The sequence below is a fragment of the Cebus imitator genome, unplaced genomic scaffold, assembly GCF_001604975.1.
Source record: "Cebus imitator isolate Cc_AM_T3 unplaced genomic scaffold, Cebus_imitator-1.0 Scaffold88, whole genome shotgun sequence".
Classification (NCBI taxonomy): Eukaryota; Metazoa; Chordata; class Mammalia; order Primates; family Cebidae; genus Cebus; species Cebus imitator.
In genome coordinates, this window is record NW_016107403.1 from 2,252,193 (window position 1) to 2,272,857 (window position 20,665).

At 45.4% G+C, this 20,665-nt stretch overlaps 1 protein-coding gene and 1 long non-coding RNA gene across 6 annotated transcripts in view; both read left to right on the plus strand.

Annotated features, from left to right (window-relative positions):
- The window catches only part of LOC119472183, an 18,214-nt gene extending 9,796 nt beyond the window's left edge, over window positions 1-8,418 (plus strand). Inside the window, exon 3 of the long non-coding RNA XR_005201297.1 lies at window positions 7,507-8,418. This is a non-coding gene — a long non-coding RNA (uncharacterized LOC119472183). The remainder of the gene's footprint in view (window positions 1-7,506) is intronic.
- A 1,016-nt stretch (window positions 8,419-9,434) lies between these two features.
- The window catches only part of LTBP1 (latent transforming growth factor beta binding protein 1), a 463,242-nt gene continuing 452,011 nt past the window's right edge, over window positions 9,435-20,665 (plus strand). For all 5 annotated transcript variants that reach the window (XM_017534853.2, XM_017534855.2, XM_037740749.1 and 2 more), the window contains exons 1-2: window positions 9,435-10,117; window positions 11,195-11,265. In XM_017534853.2, coding sequence (XP_017390342.1) covers window positions 9,624-10,117; window positions 11,195-11,265 — 565 coding nt within the window. In that variant the 5' untranslated portion in view covers window positions 9,435-9,623. The remainder of the gene's footprint in view (window positions 10,118-11,194; window positions 11,266-20,665) is intronic.

The window sequence follows — 20,665 nt, forward strand, 5'->3', positions numbered from 1 at the left end:
GTAGAGATGGGGTTTCACCATGTTGACCAGGATGGTCTCGATCTCTTGACCTCGTGATCCACCCGCCTCGGCCTCCCAAAGTGCTGGGATTACAGGCGTGAGCCACCGCGCCCGGCCTTATCCATCTCTTTATACCATGCCTTCTAAAGAGAATGTCCCTGACTTTCAGAAAGAATCCTTGGATTTAGTCAGGAATATTAGATCCCTAAATAAAAATGTCTAAAATCTTTTCCCCATTCTTTGTTGTTGTTTTTGACACAGGGTCTCATTCTGTCACCCAGGCTGGAGTGGTCCTGTGATCACAGCCCACTGCAGCCTCGACCTCCCAGGATCAGGTGATCACCTTAGCTTCCCAGTATACTTGGCTAATTATTTGTGTTTTTGGTAGAGATGGGGTTTCACCATGTGTCCCAGGCTGGTCTAGAACTCCTGAGCTCAAGCAAGCCAGCTGCTGTGGCATCCCAAAGTGCTGGAATTACAGACACGAACTGTGCCCAGCCTGTTTTTTATTGGTATAAATTTAAGGGGCAAAATTGCAGTATTGTTACATGGGTATATTGGGTAGTGGTGAAGTCTGAGTTTTTAGTGTGGCCATCACCTGAATAGTATATGTTATACCCATTAAGTAATTTCTCATCCTCATTTTTGGTTCATTAAAAAACAGCTGGCCCTCAAAAATGGCTAGGGAACGGTGCACAAATGAAAGAATGAATCAATGAACAAATTAATCAATTAATCAATCTCCAGACCCTTGACAACTTAAGGATCTTGGGCAAGTTTTATGCTCATGATAAACAAACAAAAAGAAGATAGCAGATTTCTTATTGCTGACTTAGGCATCAGAAGGTACACAATCATTTATTTAACAAACACTGAGCCTTCGCTATGAATTGAACACTGTGATAGGCACTGAGGATATGACATGCAAGTTCTCTCTGCCCTCAGCACAGGCAGGCCTCTGGAGATGAGGCTGAAGCATGAAACTTGGTGTGGGCACAGGAAGCTTCACCTGGGGCTTTGGCCAGTTGCTTGTATGTAGGGAATAGAACATAGGGAGACATATATGGATAGAAGATCCCCTTTCTAGTAAGTGAATTGGGAATGCAATATCCAGGTGGAGGATTGGGAAGGGTTAAGTGTAAGGTTCTTGGGCAGCTGGGAGGTGTAACTCGATCCATCTCAGCAGTAGCTTTTTAAATCTGGGCTTTAAAACCAGGAAACCTGGAGAAATCAGACTCAGGGCTGGTTTTACTAGTCTCCCCTCTCTGTTTAGAAAGATAGTTCTTGCCTGTATAGCTGGTGTTTCTTTGGCAGTGTGAGAGACTTCTGCATATTGCTCAGTTTATGCATATTATGATGACTTTTACTAGCTGCAGTTTTCAGAGTGTGTCCTGGTCTCCAGGAACAGGGGAAGTTAAGAGGACAACAAAAGAGAGATGTTTTAAAAGCACTGACTATTTTAATGACATAATTTCATCAATATTACAGTGTTCAGATACAAATAGAATAGGATTCTTTCTACGGAACTTTTCAAATCGTTAATTTAGGATTAGGAAACTCTCCTCACTCCCCCTAAGGCCACTGCTTGATTCTGTTAAAGCAACTTAATTCAGGTTAGGGTAAAATTTAAGCAAACTCCATTGCTCAGCAGAATGCTGCCTGAAAACAGCTAAAGACAAGTCAGAATGTCCCTAACCAAACGTCAAGTATTATTAACAAAGACCTGCCTTAATTCTGGTTTATCTCATGATGACCAAGGAGAAAAACAGTCTTCCCCTGCCAGAAGTATTCTGTCTATTACAGAGAATGGATTGTGTGTTCAATGGTCATAAGAGAATGGATAATATACATCATAAGAGTTCAGAAGAGAGAGTAAACTGAAATTTAGGGCATTTCAAAGGACTTCATGGATGAAAAGGATCTTGAATTCTAATTGAAGGAGAAGGAAGACTTAGTTGAGGAGGTGAGAGAATTTCAGAATGATAGGAAGGGAGGGTTGGAGGCAGAAATTTGGGTATCCTATTTCTGCAGACTAGTGACTGATCAGGGTCTTTTTTTTTCCCTTCAAAAGAGAAAGAAGAAAAAATTAGGTTGGTGCAAAAGTAATTGCGATTTTGCAAAGTAATGGCAAGAACTGCAATTAGTTTTGCACCAACCTAAATAGGTAGCTACATGTAGTTGGAACAGAAGGTTTGTTTGGGGATGTAGCCCAAGATTAGGTTGAAAAGTAAGAAGGAGGCAATCTGTGAAGGGCCTTGGGTCTTAGAAGAGCAGATGAGGCTAGGAGTTGATATGCAGAGGTGGAATAGTACCTTTTCTCCATGTTTTCTTCTTTGTTTCTAGGTTGCTGTAGTCACTATACAATGTCTTCCTCAGTTTGATGGCAAGCAGAAAGGTTATTGAAAAAAAAATTAGGATCAAGTGTTAAACTCAGGCAGTATCATGTTCTACTGCAATTCGGTGAAAATTCTAATGTAGATAAAAGATATAATGATTTTAATAACTCCCTGAGATTTAAGTAAAGAAGCAATGTTAGGCTGGGCACAGTGGCTTATGCCTGTAATCCCAGCACTTAGGGAGGCTGAGGTGGGTGGATCACCTGAAATTAGGAGTTGGAGTCCAGTCCAACATGGTGGAACCCCATCTCTACTAAAAATACCAAAATTAGCTGGACATGGTGGTGCATGCCTGTAATCCTAGCTGCTTGGGAGGCTGAGGCAGGAGAATCACTTGAACCCGAGAGGTGGAGGTTGCAATGAACCGAGACCCCACCACTACATTCCAGCCTGGGAGACACAGCAAAACTCCATCTCAAAAAAAAAAAAGAAGCAATTTTAGCAACTTAACAACATGAACGACACTGAAGTTGAAGCAAAGCAGGGAGTTCCCTTTAAAATTGGATCACAGTTTATAAGTAGCTGTATCCAAATGGAGAGAACATGATTGCCATCCAGCACTGAAACAACCTGGCAGGTGTCTGGGCATCTTTGAGCTGAAATTCAAGCAGGGAAATGAGTCATTGGAAAAGTTCCAGTCAAAGAAGTGTTCAAAACTGAGATACCAAAGTAAAATAAAATTTGGAGGCCTTTTGGTGATCCAGAGGCAAGTGTTTCATGGATTTTTCTGTTGAGGTGCATCTCATTTTGTTGTGTATCCAAAGTGTTTTCCAAGATGCAAACTCCTTGAGAGCAGAAACATATTTCCTTCGTGCCTCATTGAATGCAGGCCAACCAGTGGCCCAATGAGGTTTGGAGGGTGTGAATGACAAGTGTAAATAAAATTGTGTTGACAGCTATTTAATTTTCATGTAGTTTCCTGTTTAACGTTCAAAAGTTCTGAATAAATGGGCATGACAAATCTCAGCGAAAGCTAAATTAATTAACACATTTTGGCTAGCTGCAGAGAGCCATTCTGCTGTCCTTGGCAGTCCGTACTGTGTGATACTCATCTTGATTATAAGTAAGGCAAGTGAGGAGGGGAAAGGAAAAATTTGTCTGTGGTGAGTTCCTTTTTTGTTGATCGGCTCCTCTAAATTCGTAGCATGGCAGACCATGCCCCGACCCATTTTCCTCTGATGGGTCTTGTTTCCCAGCCTGTAGTTCCTTTTTCACACCTGCTGCACATGTGATGATTTGTTCAGGATCTATTTATTCCCGGAGGCTCTCTGATCCCAGTGGACAGGGTCTGTATTGCCATGGCCAGGCACTGAGGGCCAGCACAAAGGCACTTGCTGGTCTAGGGGCAACTTTGGGTTGCAGTCTAACGTATTAATTCTAACTCCTCCATCTGAAATGGAAATCTGTTTTGAATTTGCTGTAAGGTTCTATGGAAGATAGCTGAGGGCCCTATAGTTGTTCAATAAATGTTTGTTATATGAAAACTAAAGGGAAGGGAAGGGAACTGCTGGGGTAAATCTCAGTTCTACTTTTTGCTCTATTCCAGGGGCTATGTCATCTTTTTCTCAAAGCAGACCTGTTTCCACCTTGCTCACATAGCTTGGCAGAAGGACACTTACATTTTCATTACATGAGCCTCTGCTGTAATTCTGCTTTTGTAAAGCTTCATGTTTTTTTTTTCTCATGGAGGCAGAGTTGAAGGTTGGAGGAGGTCACACATTTCTAAACTTCCTCACCCCTGCTTTCTTTGAGATGGAGTCTTGCTCTATCACCCAGGCTGGAGTGCATTGGTGAGATCTCAGCTCACTGCAATGTCCGCCTCCCAGGTTCAAGCAATTCTCCTGCCTCAGCCTCCCAAGTAGCTGGGACTATAGGCGCCCCACCACGACACCAGGCCTAATTTTTCTATTTTATTTTATTTTTATTAGAGTTGGGGTTTCACCATGTTGGTCAGGCTGGTCTCGAAGTCCTGACCTCAAGTGATCTGCCTGCTTCCACTTCCCAAAGTGCTGGGATTACAGGTGTGAGCCACCATGCCCGGCCCCTAACCCCTACCTTTTGATGCAATGGTTAAAAATACAAAACAGGCCTATGTGAGTGAATAAGGTACTCATTTTTGAGCAGTCACGAGCTCAAGATTCCATTCTTGGCCTATTGTTTGTATAGGAGAACACGGGACTTCCTGTCCCTACCACTTTGTGTGAGGTGTGGGGCAGCCAGCCACACTGTGCTAGCACCTAATAAGGTTGCAGATTTAATTCTAGCCCAAATCTAGACAAACTGATGTTCAAGTTAGAGCCAGCTGATGTTCAGAAAAGGCTGCCAGAATCCAACTGAGGAAATGGAGCCATAGGTTCTGTTTAAAATTCTCTCCTTTGATTTCATTTTTTCATTTTCTCCATCTACCTCTCTGCCTGCCCCCTTTCTCATTCATTGCTTACTGCTTCCTTCCCCCTCACTCTATTCATTCCTCTTCCTTCTTTGCCTCTATCCATCTTTCTGGCCCTCCCCCTCTGTCTTTTCCCTTCTCACCCTCTCTCTCCTGTTTCCTCTCCTCTCACTTTCCTTTACCTCAGTCTCTCTCTCACTCTTACTCTCTCTCAGTCTCTCTCTTGCTCTTATTTTCTCTCTCTCTCTTCCTTTGATCTACAGCCTACTGGCATCTCGTTTCTTTTCCTTCTCCTTTCCCTTTTTCTTTCTCAGAATTTCTTGATGAAACGAAAAGGGGACTAAAAGGAGCTCCATGAAATCCTTGCCTGAAAGAAAACATGGGTGGACGCGCTTCTGATCACAGGCAGCCACTAAATTTGATTTGTAGCTGATCTTAAATGTAGGAAAAGATTTTCAATTACAAAACTCATAAAGTGTAAAGATGAGGGAACTGGCCGCATTTTGAGTTTGACTAATGGTCTCAAAGCGCTTTAAAATGTTTGGCATTTGCCAGTCTCTCTTTCTTCTCCTAATCCTCAAACTCATGAGTTTTTATGGCAAACATAATCCTGTTTTCTGATTCATTTACACTTAGCTCATCTGAGTATTGTTTTGTAAAAGCCATCTGAAGTCCAAGAAGTTTTATGAGATCTTTAAAGACTTGTTTTTTGAACCAGGAAGTTGTGTACTGCCAATATAAATGGACCTTGAACTCTAGGGGGTTTGAGTCCAGCATCTATAGCATTAAACTGGGTTTTGACTTGGCAAAGGACCATCCCCATGCCTGACAGAAACTGGGCTTTCACTTTCAGAATAACAGTAAGTTTGGTGTTTTGGATAAGTGACCATCTTAGATGATAGTACATGGGGTGCATAACACGTTTTTCAAGGATTATCTTGCTAGTTACGTAAATAGCAAGGGACTTATGTGGAAAACTGCGATTTTGCTGGAGAGTGGGGCTGTTTGCTCATGTGTATATTTCCATATAAATTGTGTGTACACACACGTATACCAACGTGTAGAGGGATGGGATTGACATTCACGCTAGAGATTTATATATTTTTTAAAAATTATTTTTATTTTTATTATTTTTTTGAGATGGAGTCTCGCTCTGTCACCAGGCTGTGCCACCCAATGGCTCAATCTTGGCTCACTGCAACCTCCACCTGCAGGCTTCAAGCAATTCTCCTGCCTTAGCCTCCCGAGTAGCTGGGATTACAGGCACACACCACCACGCCCGGCTAATTTTTGTATTTTTAGTAGAGATGGGGTTTCACCATATTGCCCAGGCTGCTCTCAAACTCCTGGGCTCAAGTGATCTGCTCACCTTGGCCTCTCTAAGTACTGGGATTACAGGCATGAGCCACTGTGCCCAGCCTTACACTAGAGATTTTTTTCCCCTGTGGTTTTGTTTCAGAGATGATCTCATTGTGATATATCCAAATTTGTCATAAGGCAAGTTGTAATTGGGTTGAAGATTGGTGTGAAATGCCCACCCCTGCATTGCTGTGGGTTGAGAGGAAAATTGCATTACATATTTTTTAATGGTTAAAACATTTTTTTCTGCAGAGCCAAATGGTTAAGGTAATTTCCACCCACCCTCCCCCCCGCCAAATACAAGGATCTCAGGCAGATTCCCAGGACCTCTGGAAACTGAGGTTCAGAGAGGCAAAATAACTTGCTCAAGTTTCCATGGGACGTTGCTATGGTTTGGCTGTGTCCTCACCCAAATCTCATCCTGTAATCCTATAATCCCCACCTGTCGTGGGAGGGACCCGGTGGGAGTAATCTAATCATGGGGGTGGTTACCCTCATGCTGTTCTCGTGATAGTGAGCTCTCAGGAGATCTGATGGTTTTAAAGGGGCTTTCCCCTCTTTTGCTTTGGCACTTCTCCTTGCTGCCGCTATGTGAAGAAGAATGTGTTTGCTTCCCCTTCTGCCATAATTGTAAGTTTCCTGAGGCCTTCTTAGCCCTGCGAAACTGTGAGTCAATTAAACTTTTTTCCTTTACAAATTACCCAGTCTTGGGTATGTATTTGAAGGGTAACAACAGACTCATACAGAAGTAAAGCAGCAGGTAGAGCCCAGCCCTGCAGAGTCCCCGTCCAGGCTGTACCATTCACAGGTAGCTGCCACTTACTGCCCAAAAGCAGCTCTGATGCTTGCCATCTGTCCATCTGGGGCCTGGGAGTGACCCACCAGAACAGCCAATCCACCACTGAAGACAGGTAGAGGCTGGTCTTGCTGGGGACGTTGTGCTTTACTCTTTCCTGAGCTTTTAACTATATGACATCTTTCGCCTGTCCTGGTTCTGCAGAATGTTGTAGCTATGCTACTCACCCTCCTCCTACCTTCCATCCATTTCAACTGCTGTTACATAATAATCCCCATCTGAGCGGTAAGAGCTCTGTGAACTGATCTGAGTTGCAGGTAGGAAAGATTTTCCCTACATGTTGGTGAATTTTCCGTAAGATGACAAAGAATTGTGGGCTGTACTATGATACAGGCATCATACAAATCATGTCCTCCCTTGTGAGAGGTCTATCATGATCTTAAAGTGTTGCTTCATTCAGTTGTTTATCTTTCTTAAGTTTTCATTTATATCTTCTCTCCCTAACAAGATAGCAAGTTTCTTAAAGACAAAGGCTTTATGCCTTGTGATCCTTTGTATTTCCACAGCCTCGGCGTCTCCTTCAGAGATAGAGTGGATATTTACTAGCTTCTGTTGTATCCTTCATACAGAACCTCGTGCTGAGAGACAGCTTCTTTTTTTGTTTTTTGAACTTTTCTTAAGACTAGTCAAGTACCATATCAAGAAGAGGGGAAAGAGTAGAACAGGGAGTTGGATCTGTAACTGACTGTGAACAATCGAGGTAAGTCATTACCTTCGAACCAACCTGGGAGGCAGCCTTGTGACTCATCTCCTTCCTCAATCTTCTCAGCTAGTTTACTTTGGCATGGCTCAGAGGCTGACCTAGAATGCTCCTGTCCAGAGGGACCCTGGATGTTCTTAGAGATATAGACAGCTAGGGCTGGAAGGGACTTTTCATCCAATTCTTCTGTGACAGAGGAGGAAGTGGAGGTTCAGAAGGAGAGGTGAGCTCCATATGGTCCTTCAGCTGACCAATGGAAGTGTTAGGACTGGACTTGAGGGCTCTTCCCTCCAGTCCAGCGCTATTTATTCCATGACAGTGCCTCCCAAACTGTGTTCTCACAGGCAGCTGGTGCTCAGGCAGCTGGACTGAGGCCCTGGCTGCCAAATCAAATATTGGAGGTCTTTCTCCAATGCACAGAAAAAAAAAAATTAATTAATGGGTTAAGTTTCCTTAGGCTTAAATGATTTTTTCCATTAATTCTTCTTAAACCATTGTCACCTGCTACCAATTGTCTACTAGCCAACAAAAGCAGGCAACAAAACAAAAGGGGAAGCCGCAAGTAAATAAGAACAAGAACCGCCAAAGCCTTGGAAACACACTTCATTCTTAAGTTAAAGACTTAAAAAAAAAAAAAAAAAGACTGCTATGACCATGGACTTTCGTATTCACATAACAAAACCGTGCATACTACTGGTGACGTTGTTTTGAATTCAAATGCTGAAAGTAAATATATCATTATTTCATGGTTTTCTCCAAAGAGGACTATGACCCCCCCAGGACTATCCCTGGAACATTCTGCCATCTCTCTTAAGGGTCAGGTCACCTCCAAGCTGGGTGACCTGTCGGATTAAGGTCCGGTGAACGGATCCATCTTTATTAAAAACAATAATGGCGTAGGGTTGTCAGGGATCCTGAACTCTACTCCTAACCTAAAGGCACAGGGACAGGGCTGTCTCTGCGGTTGTCCCTGGGCGGTTCTCCCCGTCCACGCGGGCGCCCTCTGCTGCCCGCCCTGCACTCCCATATCTGCCAAGCGAGGAGTGGGGTACCAGAGGCTGCAGACCGAAAAGCAGCCACTGGGACTTTACAGCCCCACAGACAGCCACCTAAAGCCTCTCCGAAGGAGACCTCAGCGCGCCCCGACAGCCCTTTCTGGGGCCCGATTTGGTATTTGAATTCAACCCCGTAGCAAGTATCCCAGCAAACACGGATAAGAAAATGCGAGGGCTTCCAAATAGTATCAAACGCATGGGGCTTGGGAAAGGACAGGACCGTTGAGTAACTTTGCTGAGCCCTTTGTCCTCTCCCGGGACACGGGACCGGGGCGTGGGGACCTCCGCCTCGGCGACCTACGGGAGCAACCCCTGTGGATGTGGAGGGTGGCGGCGCGCTCTCGGGCTCCTCGCACGCCTTCCCCAATTAGGTTCTGCCGCCTGACGTCACGTCTGCCGGAGATTGGCTGCTCAGGTCTGACACCCGGGGCCACGGGAGAGAAACTTTTAAAAGACTTCGCCGCCGGGGCTGCCTCGGAGTGTCCCGCGCGCTCTCTCGCTCGTCCTCGGCCACCCTCGCCGGGCCCCGCTGCGGCGCGCGCTGCACCCTCGGCCGGGCGCGCCGACCCTCACCTTGCGCGGCCCGCTCCTCTCGCCCCTCCCCGCCCCCCGGGCTCCGCGCTCCCCACCCCCACGCCCGCCCCCCGCTCCCCGCCGCAATCAGCCGGGGTCTGGGGCCACTCAGCCGCCCGCGGAGCTTCCTCCCTCGCCACTGACTTGGGCTCCTCCCGCCTTTCCCGGGCTCTCGCCTGCTCTCGGGGAAGCCCGAGCGCGCGGGGAAGGGCAAGCCGCGCGGGGAAGGGCGAGCCGCACGGCCGGGGGAGGGAGCCAGACCGCGCGCGGCCAGTCTCGCCGGCTGGGGCCCGCGATGGCGGGGACCTGGCTCAGGTGGGGGCTCCTGCTCTGGGCAGGGCTGCTCGCGTCGTCGGCGCACGGCCGGGTGCGGAGGATCACCTACGTGGTGCGCCCGGGCCCCGGCCTGGCGGCAGGCGCCTTGCCCCTGAGCGGGCCCCCGAGTCCGCGGACCTTCAACGTCGCGCTCAACGCCAGGTACAGCCGCAGCTCGGCGTCCGCCGGCGCCCCCAGCCGCGCCTCCCTCAGGGTCCCCTCGGAGCGGACCCGGCGCACAAGCAAGCCCGGCGGCGCGGCCCTGCAGGGGCTCCGACCACCGCCGCCACCGCCGCCGGAGCCGGCGCGTCCCGGGCCCCCCGGCGGGCAGTTCCACCCCAACCCCGGCGGCCACCCGGCGGCCGCCCCGTTCGCCAGACAAGACAGGGAAGTCTTGCGCTCCAAGGTGCCGCTGGAGACCCAGAGCGGCGGGGGCTCCAGGCTGCAGGTTCACCAGAAGCAGCAGCTGCAGGGGTAAGCCCACACCCCCTTCCGCTCGCCCGCCCGCCTGCCTCGCGCGCGCTGCGGGCGGAGGGACCCGCGGGGTCAGGGCCACTTGGAGCCCCGCAGTGGCCAGGGCGGTCGCGCGCGGTGGGTCGGCTTTCTCCTGCCAGCCTCCGCCTTCGCTGAGCGCCGCGGGAAGAGCAGAGTGCGGGGAAGTCCAGGAACTGTTGCAAACGCTGAACTCCCAGTGCATTGTTACCGAGCTGCGGGTAAACACAAAAGGCATTTCTGCCTGGGGCGTAACCTCCTCGTGCAAACCCAACTGTTCCTAGAAGATGGGCGTAAACATGAGGTCACTACAGTTAAATCCCTCAGCATCAATTAAATTCTTTGCAACTGAGTTTTAATTTTGGTCTAGCTAATGAAAAAAATGTTTCGAGGCAGGGCTAGCCGTAAAGATCCAGCCCCTGTTCTGTGGCCTGGAAATTTTCATTTTCAGCATCAGATAAATAGTGGGCTTGGGCTTCCCTGCACCTGTGGGGTCTGCTTTCCTGGAGCGCAGTGTCTTGGTATTGATACAAGTTTTGGTTGGACTGTTTCTGTTATTGGGTGTTCCTAGCCTCTTCCCTTTGTGGGTCCCCTCTTTCCCCCAGTTCATCTCAGGTTGGGGTGTAGGGAAAACTTGTTTTGCTTATTTGGCATGTTTTCTTCAGGGGTGATTCCAGGCCATGTGACCTCACTCCTTTTTGGACACTTCTCTCTGAAACTGATTTTCAGTTTAAAATGTTGGCCCAGATAATAGAAAAATAAATTTGACTCTACTGTGATGTGGGGGTAAGAAAACCATTTGTTTGGCCCTGGTTCTCCCCTCCTGTATAGCCCTAGGTTACGTAGGATTTTTGGTTCCCTCACCATTCCCGGATATATGGGCCTTGCCACTCTGCTTGGGCAGCTTTGGGTTGGGCATCCAGCGTACCTGTTAGGACTCTCTCTCGTCCAGAAGGATGCAGAAGCTGGAGGCTGGCCTTTCTGGAACCTGCTGGAAGCTTGGGTTCTTGGGAAGGGAGTCTTTCTGCTGCTGGACTCAGCGGTCTTGCTTTGTTTCAGGGTCAATGTTTGTGGAGAGCGGTGCTGTCACGGCTGGAGTAAGGCCCCTGGCTCCCAGAGGTGCACCAAACGTAAGTTGCCAAGTTCACAGTGGCCCTGCACAGTAGACAAAGTGGGGCTGTCCACATGGGGGCATCTCACAAGGGCCACTTGAAAGGGCTCTGGGGAAGCTGAAGTACAATCCATCCTTTTCCTGCAGGCTTCATTACCACCTAGGAAGGGCTGGGTCAGGGTAGTGTTAGTGTCAATGCCAGCGGCAATGCATTGCACAGAACCGTGCTATGCAGCCAAGATTTCTCTGAACTCAGTGGAGATATGCATTACTCTGGCACATCTGTGAATCAGGAGCTAGGAAAAAAATTTCCATTTAAGAATATGCCATATGGCAGAACCAATATAATTAATTTAAACATGGTACCAACAAATTAAAGACATTCTTTATGGTGGTGGCAGGAGGGGATTGGGGAGTAGAGGGCCCTATTGTAGAGTAAAACATCAATAGTTTCTGAAATCAGAACCCTTCATCCTTGAGGCCTGATGGTTTTCTAGAATGCGATTCTCTATGCTCTTCAGAACTGATGGGTGGGGTTCTCTGCAGTGCTTCTTCAGTTCATATGCATGCCCAGAAGTGTTTTAGAAAAATGTATTAATGATGCATATAGATTTGAGAACACTGGAGATTTTTTTCTCCTGTGCATTGTGAAGGTAAGGATCAAGTTAAAATGTATTTTGAGGCTCTTCTTGACAAATTGATGGTATCGGGTGTTCATTGGAAATAAAGGAGTCTTACTTCCCCCTCAGAAAAAGTGAAGCATTCTTAGTTGTTTTTTGCATGGAGATTGAGGCATTCCCATGTGGACTGGAATTGTTCGAAATTTCTGCTGCTTGGATTTTAAATACAGGTGGATGAATTAAAAAAATTTCAGATACAGTCAATTGAGTGACCTTGTTTGTTGAAAAACGTCTTCAATCCTGAAGGAAACAGAAGGACTTTGGCATAATGGCCTTATTTTTGTAAAAGGGAATGTCCACATGTTTTATGATGTCTTCCGATTAAGGAGTAATGGCAGACATGAGCAACCTTCTGACTATTGAACTGAAACCATTAGATCAGAAATGCTCAGGGTTCTAGGCATTTTAGATTAAATTGTAATTTTTCATTTTTTAACTTTTTAAGTTATACTTGTCAGAAATGTATTAGCATTTATTTAGAATTTAGCATTGCTCAGGCCAAATGACATGCCCGTCCGTCCCCACAGTAACTCATTCTTGTCCAAAACCTGCTATGATATTGTTTGCCTGTAACATGGAGATAACTCATCTGTCACAGCACCATTACAATGGGTTATTGCTGTGTAAAGGTTAAAAATACAGAATAGGGCTGGGCACGGTGGCTCATGCCTGTAATCCCAGCACTTTGGGAGGCCAAGGCAGGCAGATCACTTGAGGTCAGGAGTTGGAGACCAGCCTGGCCAACATGGTGAAACCCTGTCTCCGCTAAAAAATTAGCCAGTAGATTGGGCATGGTGGCTCACGCCTCTAATCCCAGCACTTTGGGAGGCCAAGGTGGGTGGATCACTTGAGGCCAGGAGTTTGAGACCAGCCTGGGCAACATGGCGAAACCCCATCTCAACTAAAATTACTAAAAAATTATTTGGGTGTGGCGGCGTGCGCCTGTAATCCCAGCTACTGGGGAGACTGAGGCAGGAGAACCACTTGACACCAGGAGGTGAAGGTTGCAGTGAGCTGAGATTGCGCTGCTGCACTCCAGCCTGGGCAACAATGACTCTGTCGTAAAAAGAAAATAAAAAAAAAATTAGCCAGGCATGGGGGCCCATGCCTGTAATTTCAGCTACTCACGAGTCTGAGGCAAGAGAATCGCTTGTACCTGGGAGGGGGAGATTGCAGTGAGCAGAGATTGTGCTGGGTGATGTAGAGAGACTTTGTCTCAAAAAAAGAAAAAACTTCAGAGCAGGATTTTATAGATGGGCAGATGCTCCTTGATGCCTTAGAGAGAATGCTCTAAGGCTTTAATAAGTTTGCTTGGCAAATGATGCAGTTGAGTGCCCTCTCTGAAAAGAAGATAGGCCCCCATTTTCAGGTTGCCTGGAGATCTGGGGATCTAGAGATGTTCTAGAAAATCCCAGGATGCTCCAGATCTTGAGGAATCACCTCATGGCTTCCTGCTTCTCCAGGCAAGAGAGGCAGAGACTTGTGTGCCTAGGTTGAGCTGGGTTTGCCCCCTGGTGATCCAGAGAGAGAGAGAGAAAGAGAGAGAGACCACAGAAGACTGCTGGTCAGAAAAATGAGTGTTGAAGTTACTTACAGAGCTCTAGAGCAAAGTGGTATATTGGTTGAATCTTACGGTAGCTACAACCAATGCTTCTAGCATTTGTTTTAAGTTTTCCTGTCGTCTTCTAGGAGGTAGCCCTCAGACAACACCAGGATCTACGCAATGCGGCATCACTTTCCTTTTCTGTGGTTTTTAGCATTCAGAAGATTAACCTTCCTGTACTTCCCAGATTAACAAATGAATTCAGGCACAAGTGCTAGAAACTTAATTCACAGTTCTCTTCAGAAATAATTGTATTTTTAAAAGGCATGCTGGGGTAGGTCAGTGTGTAATCCAAAATAATGTATCTCTCAGATGGATATCTAAAATAGGGGACTTACTTTGTGTGTGTCTGGGAGATCCAGAGAGCTGAGAGAGCCTGTACCTTCAGATGGGACCACTGGGATTCCCACTGATGCCGTAAACCTCTTCTGTCCATGGCTCAGTAGTGTGATGCTGGGAAAGACTCCTGGCTTTGGGGTCAGAAGACCTGAATTCAAATGCTAAAACCCTTACTAGCTGTGTGGCCTTAGGGAGTTCACTTGACTTGTCTGGACCTCTGTTTTCTGGTTCAGAAATGACTGTGCTAAAACCTTGCCTTCTTTGTAGGATGGTTGCAGGTATTAAGATGAAAGAGAATGGGTATGAAAGCCTTGATGAAACCAGAAAGGCTAATATTAGAGATTAGTATTGGATCAAGTCTAGTAAATCCTGTCTCCTTTATCGATGACTTGGTTTTCCTCTTTCTCTTTGTGGTCTCCTTCTTCTCTCACTTCCTTATTATGTTGAGATTGAACAGTGACACTTGGGTATGGTTTAGTACACATAAGAATACAAAAACCAGTGATATGTTCACATCAAGCTCCCCCTTATATTAGTCATCATAAAATGTATACATACATTTAAATGTATAACCAGGATGTCTTCTAATTGTCATTATATTTTGAAGATAATGAAGAATTTGATTTATATAGCTCTCGTCCAGTTGATGCAAAAAAAACATTTCTGTGTAAGAGATTGGAGGTGTTCATGTTGTTCAGTATTTGCCTTATCCAGTGAAGAAAATAAGGTATCCCTTTGAGCAACCCTGGCTTGTTTTTAGTTGATTGAAACCTCATTTAAATGAGCCATGAGCAAATGCTTCTGAAGACTACAGATTTAGTGAACCTTAAATTGCAAATCAGAGAGACGTGAACGAGTAAGTGGCAGCCCCACACGGGGGCAAAGAGTGGGCATGCATGTTCACCAAAGTGGCCCTCCAGGGTCTAGCTGCCCAGTCACTCTGTGGAGATGCCTGGGTGCGTGTTAATGTTGCTTTTCCAAACACTCTTTGTGTGTGGATCTCTAGGAGTTGAAATCATAGTGTGGGATGTGTCATTTTAGTTAATATTGGATGACTGTTGATAGCATTACCTGTTTTGGACAAAAGAGATCGACCACATTTGTGCTCTTTCCAAGGAATTTGTGTTTCCAGGAGGGTTTTGTGGCTTAGGGACTTTGTCTTCCAAGTGGGGCATTAAGCCTCTGATGTGTTATGCTTTTGCCTCCCATCATTTTTGTAGTTTTTTTTTGTTTGTTTGTTTTTTGCTGCATCCAAACTGAACTTTCTCTCTTGCCCTGCATTGGTTCTTCCAATCTTTCTGCCCACCTCTCAGGGTAAGTGCAGGCCAGAGATGTTGCTGGTAGGCTCAGCTTTAATGAGAAGATTGGACATGGGAATAGGTAATACAAAAGAATGAAAGAGAGGAGAGTGAGGCTGGGCTGGCAGGGTTATGGGGTAGAGGGAAGAGAAAGATGGCAGATCGAATCCACAGCGGGTGCCTGGCACATGGTGGGCCCTTCATACATGCATGGATGGTTCTTTCATTTACTGTTTAGCTTTTACCATGTGCCAGGTTCTATGAATAGAGGAGAAACACAGCCAGCTGTAGGGAGTGCAGGTCTGTTTTTACTCACTTAACTCATGGCACATCAAATGACTTGTTCTCTCCTTAAAAAGAAACAGAAAATCGATATTCCATGGCTTTTCCATTGGCATTCAGCCCATGCTACTTTGGGGGAAAAAACTCAACTCTAGAAATTTTCCTTAAATTATATGCGAAGGAGACATCAGTGGATGGCATCATCCAGGAGGCTGTGATGTGGCTGGTGTTCAGGTGACCTAGAGGACTCTCTCAGGCTGTCCCCCATCCCTTTTGGCTTGGCATCATGCTTGCCAAACTTAGGAGTCGAGCCCAGAGTGCTTATACATTTTTTTTGTATGCCTGCTATGGCCATTGACGGCTGCTTTGCCAATAGATCTGCAGGGAGGTTTACCATGGCAACTGCTGGGAGGGCCACCCCGGGCCCCATGTGGAAGGGTCGGCTGGAAAATCTTGTCATGTGGCACAGACAGCCTCGGCGAAGGGAGAGGAACCCAGAGGTCAAGTTCACACTGGGTCAAATATGTGTTCTCAAGACTAGTTAAAATCAACATTTGGGAACCGTAAATTCTACCTTGTGATGGTACTTAAACCTTCAAGGTGAAGCCCTCCTCCAGCCCATGGGCCAGCTGAGCACGCTGCCCGCCCCCTGCCTGCTCTGCTTTATCGAAGTTTTTGCTGCCCAGTGAACCCTTGGCTCTTAGGAAGCCTGACTTGTTGAAAGAACCTTTGACGACCACAGGGTTTTGCTGTTTGTGACCCTGTTATTTGTTGTCTTGGATATTTCAGACATACTCAAACATGTGCGAGAGCTCAAATTAAATTTTCCTAAAATGCAGATGTTGCTTTCCAGTCCTTCCCAGCAATGAACAGGGGCAACTCGGAGTGCAAGGGCTATGTCACCACCCTTTGAATACGGACCTACATCAGGTCCAGCAGAGAGGAGCAGGTGACGGGATAGGGGTAACGTGTGTGGTGCTATGGGGCTTACAGAGACCATTTTCTTGATCTTCACACCCTGTGGGGTTCACTGAGGCAAGCATGATTTATTACGCCTTTTCCAAACAGTGCGGCAGCACTCAGCTGCTACTGCAGGTCTTGTGGCCCTTCCTACTGCCCTGGGCTTCCTGGACATCCAGTGCTATGACATTCTCTCTTGAGGCCTTGGTCTGAAAACTGTCCTGACAGCCCCCAGTCATCTGGATTGGCTTCCACTGCCTGACTTCACATCGTGATTTTCCAAGCTATATGAGTTTTCCCAGGCTTCTCTAACACGTTCCACAAGCTGGGGGACTTAGAACAATAGAAAGGTATTGTCTCACAGTTCTGCGGTCCAGAAGTCCAATGTCAAGGTGTTGATGGGATTGCTTCCTTCTGAAGACTGTTCCAGGCCTTTCTCCTTGTCCTATAGATGGCCGTCTCTTCCCTGTGTCTTTATACTTTCTCTTATGTGTGTGTCTGTCTCTGTGTCCAAATTTCCCCTTTTTATAAGGACATCAATCCTATTGGATTAGGGCCTCCCTAATGATCTCTTTTTAACTTGATGACCTCTGTAAAGAACCTATGTCCAAAGGTGGCCACATGCTGAGGTACTTGGGGTTAGGACTTCAACACATTTTTTTTGTTTTTGTTTTTTGTGGTGGGAGTACATTTCAACTTGTGTTGAAAGCCCATGAATGCCTTGCACATAGGCTGGAGAGATGGGCTATTCAGAGTTGGCTCATTCCTGGGGCACCTGGGAACTCTATCAACTGACCCAAGGATGGATAGGCAGGGCTTTGACTGGGCCTCTTCCACATAGTCTGTGACTGTGGATCTAATTTGGTTGCTTTTCTAATGCAGCAGCTCTGGCTGCTCCAGGGGGTGTTAGGAGCCACAGGTAATTTTGGTGATGCTGCCGGCCATTTTTACTGGGCCTTTTTTTAAAGAGATTCTAGATTGGTGTTTCTTACACTTGAACGTCCAGTGGGACCACTGGAAGGGTTTGTTAAAATGTTAAAAGTTGTTAAATTCAACAAATTGAATTAGAATCTGTGGGGTTTTTAATAAGCATCCCAGGTTATGCTGATGGAGTAGCCCACAGTTTGAGAAACTAATCCAGAAGGAACTCAATCCTGGGCAATATTTATGACCTTTATGTGGAAATTTAAAGGCCAATGACAATGCTTAACAATTTAGAGAAAACTCTCAAGGCAGGAACCCTCTAAACATTGGGACAGCTCGGATTTGAAGAATGTACATACAGTCAAAGATTGCTTGCTGCATATGCAGTTTTTACATCCAGTTTTTCTTTAGTTGAATGTTTGAGGTATATATATATATATATATATATATATGTATATATACACACACACATATATATATTTTTTTTTGCAAGAGCTGGAAATTTGCAAAATTGTTGCAGCATCAGTGATTACATAGAATGCCTTTTAAAAAAGATTTAAACACTTTGGAACACTTGGGTGTTTTTTTCCACTAAATTTTTTTTTAATTACAAAATTTTTAAAGTACACAGAAACATGGAAAATAATTTATCTAACAACTGCCCATCAGGGCCATGTTTTTAAAAGCTCCCTGATGTGTTAGTTAAGTACAGTGATTTATACATAAAGGAGGAACTATGGTCTTATCTTTCTCTAAGTGCATGTTTTTCTAATGGTTTCCTGCTTTCTTAGTGGAGAGAAAATATTACATAATTTGTTGGTGTGATACAATTGGTTGTTTTGCTACTTATGGAAAAATACATCAGGGCTGTATTTGAAGCATACCTCAGATATGGAGGGTTCAGTTGCAGAAAATAGCTCAATTAAGTGAGTCGCACAAATGTTTTGATTTGCCAGTACATGTAAAAGTCATGTTTGTACTATGTTGTGGACTATTAAATGTGCAATAATAGCATTGTATCTAAAAAGACACGTGTATACTGTAATGAAGATATTTTATTACTAAAAAATTGAATGCTCATGTGAGCCTTGAGTGAGTCATCATCTTTTTTGCTAGTGGAAGGTCTTGCCTCAGTATGAGTCATTGCTGAAAGCTGGGGTGGCTGTGGCACTTTAAGACAGTAATGAAGTTTGCTGCATGAATTGACTGATCCTTTGATGAAAGATTTCTCTGTAGCATACAGTGCTGTTTCATAGCATTTGACCACTGTAGAACTTCTTTCAAAATTGGAGTCAATCTTCTCAAACTGTGCTGTTGCTTTATCATCTAAGTTTCTATAAAATTATAAATTATTTGTTGTCAGTTCAACAATGTTCACAGCATCTTCACCAGGAGTAGATTCCATCTCAAGAAACCACTTTGTTTGCACATTCATAAGAAGCAGCTCCTCATCTGTTCAAGTTCGAGTGTGAGATTGCAGCAATTCAGTTACATCTTCAGGCTCCACTTCTAATTCTCTTGCTGTTTCCCCTACCTTTGCATTGACTTCCTCCACTGAAGTCTTGAACTCCTCCAGGTCATCCATGAGGGTTGGAATCAGCTTCTTCCAAACTCCTGTTTATGTGGATACTTTAATCTCCTCCCATAAATCATGAATGTTCTTGATGGCATCTAGCATGGTGAGTGCTTTCCAGAAGGTTTTCAGTTTACTTTGCATAAATCCATCAGAGGAATCACTATCTATGACACCTACAGCCTTATGAAATGCATTTATCAAATAAGAAGACTTGAATGTTGAAATTACTTTTGACCCATGGACTACAGAATAGATGGTGTTTTAGCAGGCATGAAAATAACATTAATCTTTGTGTACGTCTCCATCACAGCTTATAGGTGGTTAGGTGCATAGTCAGCGGTAATATTTTGAACAGAACCTTTTCTGAACAATAGGTCCCAACAGTGGGGTTCAGACATTCTGTAAACCATGCTGTAAACACAGGTACTGTCATTCAGTCTTCATTGTTCTATTTACAGAGCATAGGCAAAGCCGATTTAGCATAATTCTTAAGGGCCCTGAGATTTTTAGAAGGGTAAATTAGCACTGGCTTCAACTTAAAGTCACCAGCTGCATTGGCCCCTGCAAAGAGTGTCAGCCCATCCTTTGAAACATTGAGGCCAGACATTGACTTCTCAGTTTTTTTCAAGAACTTTTCCTTTGCATTCACAACTTGGCTAATTGGTGTAAGAGGTCTAGCTCTTGGCCTGTCTTGGCTTTCTACTTGCCTTCCTCACTTAGCTTTTGATTTAAGTAAGAGATTTGTGAGTCTTGCTTTCACTTGAGCCCTCAGAGGCCATTGTAGGGTTATTAGTTAGCCTGATTTTAATTTTGTTGTGTCTCAGGGAATAGGGAAGCCCAGGGAAAGGGAGAGAGATGAGGGAACGGCTGGCCAGTGGAGCAGTTGGAATGCCCACAACATTTCTCAGTTAAGTTTTCTGTCTTATATTGGGTATGATTTGTGGTGCTGCAAAACAATTGCAATAGTAATATCAAAGATTAGTGATCACATATGACCGTAGCAGATACATTAGTAATGAAAAAGTTTGACATATTTTGAGGATTTCCAGAATGTGACACTGAGACAGAAACTGAGCATTTGGCTGTTGGAAAAATGGTGCCAACAGACTTGTGGCATGCAAGGTTGTCACAAACCTTCTGTTTGTAAGAAGCACAGTATTTGCAAAGTGCAGTACAGCAAAGCAAAAAAAAAAAAGAGATATGCCTTTATATGTATATACTTATGTGTGTCTATTAATTTTCCCTGCCTATTATGGATTTAGCACATCATGTAGATAGTCCATTGGTTACTGAAATTCTGTGCATATGTTGCCATCAAGACCCAAGACTGTGTGGTTCTAAGAGGGAAGTGCCACTGCTTACTCCCTCCTCTCCCTTCTACCTTACCTGCTTTTGTTGCCTTTCTCCTCTTCCTCCCCTTACTTGGTCTCAGTTTGGCTTGCCCCGAATGAGAGGCAGTATGGCTTAGTGGTTGGAATTGGAATACGGAGCTCCTAATTGACCTTAATACTTCCTCGCTGTGTGACCTTGGGAGTCAAGCTTGAGACCTGGAGCAGGGCCAAGTTAACTCCATTCACAAAATAGGAATAGTGATGGTCTCTGTCATCATCCGGAGGCTTGTTGGGGGGCTGCATTAGGTAGTATATTAAAAGCGCATAGGCCGGGCGCGGTGGCTCAAGCCTGTAATCCCAGCACTTTGGGAGGCCGAGGCGGGTGGATCACGAGGTCAAGAGATCGAGACCATCCTGGTCAACATG